General features: G+C 41.0%; 1 protein-coding gene across 3 annotated transcripts in view; it reads right to left on the reverse strand.

The window, feature by feature from the left end:
- The window catches only part of LOC311082804 (multiple C2 and transmembrane domain-containing protein 1-like), a 249,862-nt gene that overhangs the window by 131,854 nt on the left and 104,376 nt on the right, over nucleotides 1–13,632 (reverse strand). Inside the window, exon 1 of one of the 3 annotated variants that reach the window (XM_084113904.1) lies at nucleotides 13,407–13,522. The exons of the other annotated variants lie outside the window; for them this stretch is intronic. Within the exon in view, the coding sequence (XP_083970030.1) occupies nucleotides 13,407–13,448 (42 nt within the window). The 5' untranslated portion in view covers nucleotides 13,449–13,522. Of the gene's footprint in view, nucleotides 1–13,406; nucleotides 13,523–13,632 lie in introns of those variants that run through there. 3 annotated transcript variants of the gene reach the window in all.

Raw genomic sequence — 13,632 nt, forward strand, 5'->3', positions numbered from 1 at the left:
TTTACACGGTCATAGAACACATCCGATCTGTGTCACATATGAGCAAAAAAAACGGAATTGGGTCACAATTCACTGACAGTGTAAACGAGGCCAGAGTAACCTAGACTCGTGCTAATTATCCTGTGGCTCTATATAGCATGTGATCATCTGGGTTTTCTTTCTGGCATGTGATTAAGATAAAGTCACAAAACCTAGGAACAGGCGCATGAAAGGAAATTATGTGTATATATGAATTAAGTCCTTGTCACTTTCAGAACATGTAAAGTGACAATTTATTCATTTATTTAGATATACAGCAACAATTGCTATTCTCATGGCAAGATCAAAGCAATTTAAAACAAAAGATTGTCATAATGTTTGCTAAATTCCTGGTGAAACCTTTTTAACAGCATCCAAAGAACTTTCTGAATAAAACCATAGCTTATTAGCTTTAAAAACAGGTCACTCCAAAAAAATATGCTTAGTCAAAGGCATCTTACGGAATTCACATGCTGGCGACTCTTAATGTCACACTCACACACCGTATTGGACTTTGTTTTCAGTTTGCACCATTTCCCTCAGTTGTTGTCATGGTTATTAATTGATTTGTCATTTGGTTCAGCTGTGTTCACCTTATTACCACCAGTACTAAATTAATAAAGTAAGCCTGAGCAGTGCAAAGACTATATACTGTATAATAGAACTGGCACATCAATAAATATTTAAATGTACAGTGAATGTGTAAAATGGAGAGTGTGCAAAAATTGGTAGGTACAGAAATGCAGATTGTTATCTGGCAGCAATAGAGAATTACTATACTATACTATAACTAGAGTATAGTAATTACTATAGAGAATAACGTACTCGGTTACTAACGTAACCTCGGTTCCCTGAGAGTAACTGTACGTTCACACCACCGCCGGCGAGAGCGGCAAAATTCGCATCACGCTCTGATGCTCTGACGTAGATCGAAGGCGTGAACTTTTTAAACCAGTGTTTACAGGATTGCATTCTCTGGAATCCTCTCTGTCGGAGGACTCCTACATTCTGATTGGTTGCCGCCGAACCGCGTCAGAGCTTATTACCATAAAGTTGACCTGACTTCAACTCCTCTCGCCACTCTCACCGTCCAAGACGCACCGCGCCGTCCTCGCCGGAGCTCACCGCCAGCTCTCATTGAAAATGAATGACTTCCGGCCAATTTGACACTCTTGCCGGCGGCGGTGTGAACGCACAGTAAGGGAACAAGTATTGCGTAGCTATACGCTATGGGAAAACTCCTTTTCTTAAGAATATTGAAGCCTTTATTTTAAAATGCAGTGCACAGCGAGCACAGAGCAGAGGTGACTAGCGCGCTCATTGGCTGTGCTGCGGGAAATGCACGAACCTATGGCTGCAAAGCGGCTGACACTCACAAACCGAAGCCCGCCAGAATGGTCGTGGCTTCTGGCTATATAAGAGGGCCATTTCGGCATAGGAATCAGGTTTAAATCGACTGAAGCGACAGCACCTGTACCAAGCGTAATAGCACAGCAGGCTACGCAATACTCGTTCCCTTACTCTCAGGGAACCGAGGTACGTTTCGAGAACGGTCTCTCGTATTGCGTAGCTATACGCTATGGGAACCCATTTTAAAACGCTGTGCTATCAGCTTAACACTTCGCCCTTAAATATCACCTAGGGTCCGAAGCCCGAGGATAATAGTAGAGCTAAAGTCAAATCCAATGGGGGCCGGACCATGTCGGGCCCCACAGAGGGGTAATAAAAGGCTTGGGCTCCCCCGAGCCCAAGGCCTTTATACAGAAAGAACTTCGGTGCGGCCACCGAAGCATATGAGGAGCTGTTCTGACTGTTCTAGGGCAGAACGCTCTAATAGACTCTAAGGGCCCTAACTGGGCAGAGTAGAGACACATCTCTATCTTCTTCCGAAGGGGGAAGAGCTGATAGAGAAATTACCTGAGCTCTGAACGGAGTGTGCCATGGTGTGCAGGGCCGTTGCAGCTTGGCCAGCGGCGGTGTCAGCTCGGCCGGCAAGAGCTGAGGTGGCTCTGCAGGGTTTTGATGGATGAACTGCCTTGGATCTCCATCCAATAGCAGTAGGTGGGCAGAGGTGCGCGGCCACTGCTTCCTCTAGGGGGGGCAGCTTCTCGTATCCCTTCTCCTCAGCACCGTCAATGGTGGAGGGCGTTGCGGAGGTGGATGTTCTCAGACGGGCTGAGTAGGGGGTGCGCCATGATTTAGTCAGCTCGTCGTGTACCTCAGGAAAGAACTGTGCTGGTCTTTGATGAGGGGCCTGGTGGCGCACTGGCAGGAACCATTCGTCGAGCCAGCTCTTAGCGGGCTCCTGAGGCGAAGACCAATCGAGCCCAAGGTCTTCAACGGCTTTATTGAGGACACGGAGGAGCTCTGAGTCTAAACTCACCCTCGCGCATACTTCACTGGACTGAGATGCGGGGGCGGGATCAGCCGAGCCCGCCCAATCCTCGCACTCGGATGCAGCCAAAGACAGGCTGTCATCTTCCTCCTCTTTCCATTCGAAGCCGCTTCGCCATAGGTTTGTGCATTTCTCTGCTACACTGCGTTTTAAAATAAAGGCTTCAATATTCTCGAGAAAAGGAGAGACCGTTCAAGAAAGGGAACATGATACAAATGAAAAGCGTGAAATGATGCAGGAAATAATAAATGAGTGGAAGATGTGGCTGAACACATTCCCATTTTAATGGCATAAGAATGGTTTGGGAGGTTGTAGGTATAATTTTGGACACAGCATGTATCGCCTTTTTGTATCTGAAGATACAGCTGCCTGAAGTATGTTAACATGCCCAAAATATGCCAACATGCCCTGCTGAATACATCCTCAACAGCATTGTGATCAGTTGTTTGAGGTCTGGTTGCAATTAGAATGTTTTGGTGCTTCAAATGACGGTCAGGGCCGTGGCCTTGTTTAGCACTGTGGGAAACATACCATTATCTACCATCAGTGATCAAGATAACAAGCTGTACGAATGCTTGATTTTGCAAACAAAAGTCTTGGAACAGAGCTAAATAGTAACCAAATGTCACAACTATGAGAGGAATAGCCATTTGATTTATATAGCCTATATATTATACATATTTATACTACAGGGCTGTTTAATGCTTGATTCTGAATGGTTGACAAACGTTCTAAGGTGAGCAATTATTTTCCATTAAACGCATAGCTAAAGTAGTTCCAGACAGGTCTTGACTACAGTTCCATATCACTTCGCCAAATTATTTAAGTTATTACAAAGAATCTTACAGCCTATAAGCAAAAGAACCAAAACCCACAAAGACACTAAGCAAATAAATATAACAAAACAGGGTTGTCAAACATCAGTACTACTGGTACTAGTCGATAAAAAAAGTTGACATGCCAGCATTTCTGTAGTACAGAGTAAGCTATGCGGTACCCGTTTAAGTTCTCTCTGAACGTCAAGAGTTTCTATTTACAGCATATGTTTACAAGTGTTGAACACTGTAGCCAATCACAATCATATCTGTGAACGCAATGGCCTATCAGAGGAGCTAGTCCGTAAGTTAGTTAGAATCCGCTTAACACCGCTCAACACAGCTTGTTTTGTTCAATGCAAGCCACACGCTTGTGAATCCTTTCATTATAATCAACAAAGTGTAAACACAACGTAAAAAAGAGATTCATTGTACAATTAAGGCAGGTTTTTTATTATTATTACGGAAGTTTTTATGAGAGTGCAAAATTCAGTGAGCTTGCGCTTTAGAGATCGTGTTAACAGTGTTACACTGTGCTCGGCCATTCACTGATTACTTGTCCATTGCAGCAACACCCTTGTCGTTTTGCTTTTTTATGGAAATAAAAAAACATATAGTTCAGTTGGACAACAGACGCTACAATCATAAATTGAAAACAGCTGCTCTGCTTCATATAAAATTGTCATTGTCATGTCATTCAGTATGAACTTTAAGGAGCTGTCTGATGCGATCAAAGTTTAAAATCAATACAGGCAAGTATTCTGTAGTATAAACAATTAAGAACCCGGTAAACAGGGGGAAAAAATCAGCATCGCCTCAAATGAAAGCCCACAACTAATTGGATTTTCTAAATTATATTAAAACCAGTTAATTGTGGGTTATGTTTTTACGGCACATAGTTCATCTAAATGACCGGATGATTAAGTTTATAATCAAAGTGAGCAGAAACAACACAACACCAGTTAACGCCATCTCTGGAGAATATGCCACTTCCCAAACTGCTATTCACTCACTTTAATCAATAAGCAATTTGGGCATCAGTCTCAACCATCTCGAGAATAGCAATCTATTTAAACAATAAAATATGTAACAAGCACTTACTGGAGACTGTATAAAACTTAATGACACCAGGACAACACTGTGAAAAATAACAGCAGTCAACAAACTCTTGGCCGTGGTTGCTTTGAGAAAAGTATTTAGCCACGATTTAACCTCTGGCTCTTCTATAGTTCTCAATACTATTGAGGGACTCCAATCCCTCCAAGGTTCTAAAATGAGATAAGGAGAGCTGAAAACTACTAAACCAGCATCAATAGCCTTTGACAGAGCTCTTGACAACCTTTATCTACATTTAAAAGAATATAAAATTCATTCTAGCAGGAAAACAGCAATGGAAGGATACCTGAGTGTTACACTGTAGATAAGAATAAGAAATAAAAGTCACCACAAAAGTAGAACAACATATACTGTGAGCAGTATTTAGTAGATAATAAAGCTGTGGTTCTTACTTAAATAACAGCCTCTTGGCAAAGTTTGAGAACTTCTCCCACATCTTTCTTACAGCAGCACATTATTAGCTATACCAAGTGGAATCACATCAAATCGTCTTCTGGTGTTCAGCAATAGAACTATCAAATCCACTTCTATCTTATTACTTCACATTTGACCCTTTCAATTGTTAGCCCTTAGTGACTTTCCATTGTGAGTGAATCTCCTCGTCCACCTACAACCCATCAAATATTGACTCGTATGTAAAACTCTTATGTAATCTTACACAATTTCTGGAGCCGTTTCCTTCACTACGGCAAACTCAAGTGGAGTTTTCTTGTCAACAATAACTATCTTGTATTGAAATATCTAGGACAGTGAATTAATGAGAGTACAATAAAGCTGCTTTGATTTCCAATTTCAAAGCTGTACTTGTAATATATGACTTATTAAGAGAGTGAAACAATTTCCTGAAATAGATGTATAACCCAACATTCTGAGTTGATCATGTTCCATATTTCCGTTTCTTTTCATTTCTGCCCTAATATTGTAGTTCTGTAGATGAACGAGTGGGACCTGAGGGAACAGCAACCTTTAATAGACTCCTGCCTCTGGCTACTGTGACTATTATAAACCTCCATTAACCCCCTCCAATCCTGCTGTATCCACCCCTGACCCAGAGGCTCAGAGCACACGCCTAACCCACTTTCACCCTACCAGAACCAGCTGTGGTGAGGAGGGCCAGCAAGTGGTGCCAGGGCGAGAGGACTGGTCTGGCAAATCCAGACTCCAGATGGACAGACTGGGGTTGGTATGTGTTTGATCTGGGCATGTGTAGATCCAGTGCAAAGGGAAGAGCTTATCATGCCATGCTTTGGTTGTCATGCAGTATGAAGGACATAATGGAGTTAAAGAGGGTGTAGCCCTTCATTTGAGCTGATAATCAGATAGTCAGACACTGAAACCATTTCCGATGAGTAGCGGGGAGAGAAATCGGATGAAACTGAGAGAGGAAAACGCATGAGAGGAGGGTGAGGCAGTGGGACGCAGGAGTCAAGCTAGCTGCTCCATATGTCTAGACCACATTATTTAGCGTAAATCAGTACAACAACCAGAAATTCATCCTCTATGTTGTTTAATGACATGTTGCTGTAGAGAAAGCATTTGTCGTATCTGTGTATGAAAAAGTTTCACAAACAGCATAATACCAAAAACATTTAAAGAATTAACAGAAGTACAAGCTCATGTCTAAAAACTGATGTCTATGGAAAAAAAATTAATAACCTTTTGAAAGCAATTTGATGCTTAAACAAACATTGTATTATGTATCTAAATACTGTTTTCCACCCAAGCCTTCTCCTAATTTGCCGGCCAATTCATCTCTGCTGGGAAAACTGGGATAGCGGGTAAGAAATATCTTTGCTCAGGCAGGATCTGACTCTTACACTGCACTGCAACATAAAACACACATGGTTGCAGATAAGTCAGAAATCACTTACCTATCACCTAAAAGCATGTTTTTATATATATATATATATATATATATATATATATATATTTAAATATATACAGTATAATAAGAAATATATATATCATAAATATATATTTAAGAACCACATTACATCAGGATAGCATATTATATTAATATGAAATAAAATAAATCAATAAAATGACACCAGTGATGTTTGCATTACCAAGCGTCATGTAACAGTCTTTAAAGTTGCCATGAAAGTCGGCATCTTATTTTTTTTTACGGATTATTGCAGTGTTTTTTTTATAAGTGATTTATCCATGCACATTATTCATGTGCCTTTGTAAACTTTAACCAAAAACATTGACTCCCCACACCCCCCCCACCCCCCCACCCCCCATCTCTTCTCTGATTACATGTGCATTGGTGCAAGGGGTTCCAGCATCTTGTCACTCACAAGCTATTAGCAATTGACAATGACCTAATGATTCAATAAAAGTTCCGCCCTACATTTCCTTTCATTCAAGAAGCAGTTTCGTTCAGATAAACATCACAACTTAAGTTTCATGCCAACTTTAATGCTGCACAATGAGTTCTTAAACTCTGCTGAGCTACTACTACCGTAAACCTGCCTCTACTATTGAATGTGACACAGTGTCTTACAAGCGCTGTGAGACACCAAAACATAGCGAGCCACGGCACAATATTGAAATATTATATCGCAGTCATTTTTAATTTCAAATCACTTTGGATAAACACATCTGCTAAAATGCTAATAGAAAAATCATAGATATGACTATTCAGGTTTGTCTGGCCGTTAACACACTAATTTCCAAAAGAAAAAAAATGTGTCTCTCTAGACTGAGTGTTTAATGGTAGTTTTAGTCAGTGCACAATGTAAAGAAGAAAGATTCACGTAACACAACATCTGAGCATTAAAAACAATCGGATCAGGATGCTGAGTCTGAGAAGGAAACTACAGGTATGGAAGGTCGCAGTGACCCGGAATAAAGCAGAGCAGCAGGAAAGCACCGTGACAGGCTATAATCCATCCCACAGGCCAATACAGCTCCACGGGAGAAACACGCCTGTGTCTGACACACATTGTGCACATGAATACACAGAGAAAGCGATATAGAGAAAGGTGTAAGAAAGGAAATGTGTTAGAGAGGGGGATGTGTGGAAGATCAAGAAAATATGTGTACTGAATACTCACGGCTTAGGATTTTGTGCTGAAATATCATATGCAAAAGTGGCATAACTGTTTAAATCCATGGGTGTCAGATGAAATATCACAGAAAAGGTAAAGGTCACAGTCAAAATAGTGAACAGAAATAGTAACCTGACTAAATTACATTTTGACAGGTGAGGCAGGAATGTATTAGAGATAGAAGGACAAATGTATGCAGGCAACAAGGGACAAAGGCTTTCAGAGTGACAGGTGAAACTGTATAACCAAGAGAGGTGAAACAGAGAGAGAGAGGCAGAAGAGATGAGAAAAGATAGACAGAAAGAGAGAGACAGGGCTTCCAGTGTAAGAGCGACTAGTTGTGTGTATTTGTCATAAAAGTGTCATGAGGTGCTGACATAGCACAAAAAAGACTCAAGTCTACCTTTGACACCTTCATGTATGACACAGCACACACATTTACACATACTGTACATACATTGGGTTCAGTGGCGGCTGCTGGTCTTTCAAAGAGGGGAAGCTCGATTTTGTTTAATTCTAATTTTCTCCTCGTAAGGAAGACTTTCAAATGGCTTAGCCAAAATCAGGTCGACAATATTAGCACTGTCTGCATCGTGTGCAGTTTGCTAGCTGGCTAGTTCACCCCTACGACGCTAGCCTAGCCTACTGTATGAATGAATGAATGAATGAACAAACAATCTAAAAAAAAGATATTAAACTCGATGGAGGAAATGTGGGAATTAGGTTAAACTGAAACAAGGAATGTGGTGTATAATTCTGTGAAATGTATTATGAAAATTGGAAATCCGCGATGGGACTGAGCTCAAATAGCTTCAGCGTCAGCGACCACAAAATCGCTGTCAATCAAAAGGAGAAGCAGTCTTTCGACAGACCCTCCAATCATCATGCAGAAGCCTGGAGTCCAGGCCAGCCCACTCCTCCATTCACCCCCAGAGACATTGAGCGTCCGTGGGCGGGACATAATCGCCGCATTTATCCAATGTCCATCTAGTTTCGAAGCACTGAAAAAAACTGTTCAAACCAGCCCCATTGAAGTCAATGGACGCTAGGCTTCAACAGGGAAATGCACTGTGACGCTACGGGAATGTATGAGAAGGAAATCGAGTCAGCCGACCTGCTATATGTAGCTGATTCTGAACGAACTCGTCTTCGAGATGAACGTGTTCTAACGCATTTTTAGTCAATAAAATGTTAACACAATAGTACGTATTTGACCATTAATTTTTTGACATTATAGGGGAAGCCGAGCTTCCCTTGCAGTCTTAAAGAAATCCCCACTGACTGGGTTGCACCTAGTCAACAAGTTGATTAGTTCTAATAAGATTTAATGCGTTGAACATTTTAAATGAATACATGCTGAAATGCTGAATGCAATGACAATACTAAATGCAACAAACCACTCCAAGTTTGGAACGACATGAGGGTGAGTAATTGATGACAGAATAAATTTTTTGGGGTGAAATAACTCATTAAAGGGAACAAACAAACAAGCAGCCACCTTTTAAGTTCCTCCTGAACCAAAACAACAAGCTTATGCTGTGTTCACACCTTGTCATTACGAGATGCGTTCTACCCAGGGCTGTTGATGGCCTCAGACTCAGATTTATGTGTTTCTATGTCAACACTATCAACAGCGAAATTAATCTGCAGCAGTCAGTCAGCTCTGTAAGTTGTTTACATTGATTATTATGGGATCTTATGCTTTCAACGCTAGTTTACTATTGCTAGCCTCTCCAAAATTGCCTACCCTACCTTTAAAGCCAGTCATGACTGTCACTGAGACTGACTGGGATCATTTGAAGTGCTTAAATAATGGACTGATATGGTGTCAAAATCTGACTTCCCGCCAGATCCCACCTTGCTTCTCCCTCCACACAGGAAATTAAAACACGACAGCATGCATTTAATGACACTATGTGTTGATCAGCAGTTTGCAGAAGCCACAATGGAATCGAGCGATTTCTGCAGGTTATGCAAAAAAAATAAAACATGAAAGTTAGTGGTATTTACACTCACTCGAGCGATTTGTTTGCTAAAAAGAAGCCATTTAGCATCGTCGAGAGGTTAAAAGGAATTGGACAGAGCTGTAACGGCTCTGGAATTAGATTGGATTAAACCCGCCAATGGCGCGCCAGGTGAATAAGCCAGTTGATTGGGTCCCGCAAATTTGTAAAGGAAGCAGCAGAGATAAATGTGCAGGTTTCCAGCCTGAGCTGCAGGGCGAAATCAAATCGCCGGCAGATCAGGCTGGGTTTACCCAGTCTAGTGTTCACATACAGGGTTAAAAAACAAACTCCTGAAAAAAACTAAGACTCCTGAAACAAAGTGTCACCCATAAGCGGATGAGCCTTTTATGCTTTTTGAGGCACCAATGACAACAAAAGCAGCATGAATCTGGAGATATGTAAGCTTTTATTTCTCATCTGCATTATCTCACCTGTGCAGGACATTCCAGAGGAAAACTGTGTTACTCAGAGTTTGCTTTTCTTGCTGAGGAGCTTATAGGGTTTTTCAAGTATGTTTCATTAAAGAATCGTTGCAGACATACAATAAGTATAGAGAAATAAAATGATGAAAAACAATTTAAAAATGTGAAGAGAATAACATTTTGGTCATCAACATTGATTCACAAGTTCACACATCCAAATAATCAGATAAACGAATACGCGTCTTTGGCGTGCTGTCCGAGAGGAGGGCTCAGAGCTCTGAATTTTGGCCCGAACCAAGATTACTTCTACCATATCCCTGGCTGGGGTATGAACCAGACGAAAGTGAGGAGTCAGGGAGGGGGAGGGGGAGGGGGAGGGGGAGGGATGCAGAAAACTGTCGAGGAACGTAAGTGAGTCATACATATATAGGCCTCCTCTCATGCTGATTGGATAGATCATTTGAACGTTTGTGATTGAACTGGGGTCATATGGATTACCATTGGGATATGGTAATATTAATATACATTTAAAGAGATCTCATTAGTGATTATTTTCTTACTCTATAGTCAGCTGAAGTCTGTCGGCCAATGGCAAAACTTTCCACCCCCACAGCAATCAACAGACTCACAGTAATCACAGCAGACTCTCGTCTGATTGGCTGCTGCGTGCTGCTCTACGTGAGAAAAATCATTACAACTTTTTCACTGCTCTCCTGTCTTTTCACACTGCGCTTCCATCTTGCCACACAAAATAAACGCAAGAAGCCATTACAAAGACTTCAGGATTTTACCTCAATAAATGTTATTATCACTCAAGTGTGATATTGTTTTTATACCGCAGTTCCAAAAACAAGAAGTTATTATCAAGTAACTGACCTTTTAGAAACAATATTGTCAGATAACTTGTTTATTAAAAAAAAAAAAAAGTTACAAAGCTGCAAACCATTGAACTGGAACATAGACAAGAGGAGTGATACAAACAGTGAAATGTTCCAGTGCTGTTGGAACTTTGGGAATGCCACTCGACCAATCAAATTAGTGGACTAATCGCAGAATAATATGTCTTAAGAATAATATGTTGATCAGAGCAGGTACAAACTAAAAACAAATTGTCAGAATGAAGCTTTTCAGTGTATATAAGAAGAAGATCTGAGGAAAAGACAGACGGAAAGAGAGATTGAGAGACTGTGAAGGTGAGATAGGGCCAATCCACCTGCTGAGTATCTGTATATCAAACACATGAATTAATCATTTCAATGCCAAATCAAGTTATCTGACTCATTCTCTATGAGAATGCTCCTATTAGCAAATTCATTCATTTATAATGAGAGTATCGCACTCACATTAGCATTCTTTTCTGTCTTCCACTATTCTGAGCAGCAGGAATGCTTTTGCCATCTCTGCCAATTTGTATCCCTCTTCATACAGCATAATCAATAATGCTTCATAAATACTGTAGAAATGACAGACTGGATTTTCAATTCACCAGATACTTTCTTTCTGGTGATTAAGATTGTTTTGCAAATGTCAGCATTTCTACATTAAATAGGCCAGTGGTTCTCAACCAGTGGATCTGTTCTGATTGGGTTGCAGACAGCATGGAGAAAACAATGTTAAACGCAAATAATACAATGCAACAAATTATGCATAGTTAGGATAGCAAAATAAATAGACTAATACACTTTTAAAAGGGAGGAGAAAATGCTTTCCTTTTCCTTTGCAATGACAAATGCCACGAGTCTAAATCTCTACTGTATTTTGCGGCAGTCTTCTGGCACTTGATAGAAGCTAGTCAAATTAGACAGATAATAATAATAAATGCCAATAATTGAATTTAAAGACAATTTTATGTACTTTTGCACAATGAACAAATCTGTTACAGTAGGCCCTATCATACACCCGGTGCAAAGCGGCGCCAGGCGAAACGCAAGTGTTTTTGGCTAGTTTCACACCGACACAGTTATCTTTTTCACGTCCTTCGCCACATTGTTTGAATGTTTGCATTTGGACCCATTTGTGCACCCATGGGCGTGCTGGTCTGAAAACGAGGTGTGTTCAGGCGCATTGTTGGCGTGTCGCTATTTTGAGGCAACTGAAATAGACTGGGCCATTGACCAACTGAAACCTGGTCTTAAGTCAATATTTTTTTTTGTTATTTAAAGAGCGCGTTAGTAATATGCAGGTCCACAACCCACTGATGAGACTCCGATTGGTTTACGCCCAAAACACACCATTTATCATTAAGAGAAGAGGGACAACCCTTTTAGACCACGCCGACCATTTTTCCCGTCATTAAACTAGCAAAAGTGGATTCGGACACGACCTAAGTGCACTTGCGCCGTGCGCTTTAGACCATGCGCTTAGATCGTTAAAATAGTTGGATTGCCACTTGGTTTTACTTTATCAGACAGACAGACAGACAGACAGACAGGAAGATGATAGATAGATAGATAGATAGATAGATAGATAGATAGATAGATAGATAGATAGATAGATAGATAGATAGATAGATAGATAGATAGATAGATAGATAGATAGATAGATAGATAGATAGATAGATAGATAGATAGATAAGCCAAACCTTTTGAAGAAAAGAGCAAAAACCAATAAACGGTACATTTATGCCTGTTCTCATTGCACAAAACACTTTGTTCCAGTTGTGCATATTCCTGATTTGTTTGCAAAACCAATAAATTATAACTCAAACTTTCCACAGCATGCAATATGAAATATGACTCCTACTGCACTTTAGCAGTGGAACAATTTTTCAGTATCTCACATCTTTGCATATTTTCATGTACACTTTTATGTGTTTATTTGCTTATGGTTTGTGGAGAAACGATCAGAAACAGCCCAGGGAAATGAAATGAAAACCACATCAGGTGTGAGTTTCATCAGAACACCTAGACATTCATCCATCCATCAAACACGGAACACATCCTGCAGATTGGGGTGTTTCCTCCACTATCATTTACATCACACTCTGTAGGCTCGTGGAAACACATCTCTATGGGATTTTCACAGCCTGCAACCTGATACTGCTGTTGTCCTCCAGCAATCAGCTGTCAGGGTGAAAAAAAAACAAACGCGACAGCTGTCTTTGCGAAAGAAATAGAAAAAACAAACAGCAGGAAACCCCCCCCCCCCGGTCTCCCTGCCATTTCTTTCTCTCCTTCTCCACACCTCATCCCTCTTTTCTCTCTTCCCTTACAGCACTCCTTTTGTGCCATCCACAACATCCCTCTCAAGTTCCCAGAACACGTTCTTAGAAACCAAACACTGTCCCAAAAATAAACACAGTCCCTGGAGCAAACAACACATTGAAACATTTTCACAACCGAATCACATCTATCAAAAATGTTTCAAATGAAAAAAATATGACAGAGCATCTCTTTTACCTGAGCCTGACTTTTCAATCCCATCACGCAGATGAACACACCAACTTTAACAGGAGATTAAGGTCCCTATTCACAAAGGCTCCATGCCACACATGTGCCACAGAGGACTCCATCTGCAGTACATTCATTAGAGGCTAAGCTGAAAGGAAGGCTACAAGATAGGATCTAAGAGAGGATACATACAGACAGTCTTTGTCCCTCCGAGGAAAGAGAGAGTGCAAACATCCAGTCACAGAGATGAAGTGTCCACACACTCTACCCTCTCACTGCTGCCACTGCCACTGCTGAGTCTGCCTCTGGTTTGCTGCCCTATATGAGCGGGAGCCCGCCTCGCACACGCACACACACATATGCATCCAGTGCACGTAGCAACTAGCTGTCAGAAGAGACAGGGAGGTTTTCTGCTGAA

The sequence above is a fragment of the Abramis brama genome (assembly GCF_963993115.1).
Source record: "Abramis brama genome assembly, chromosome: 5".
NCBI classification, from domain to species: domain Eukaryota; kingdom Metazoa; phylum Chordata; class Actinopteri; order Cypriniformes; family Leuciscidae; genus Abramis; species Abramis brama.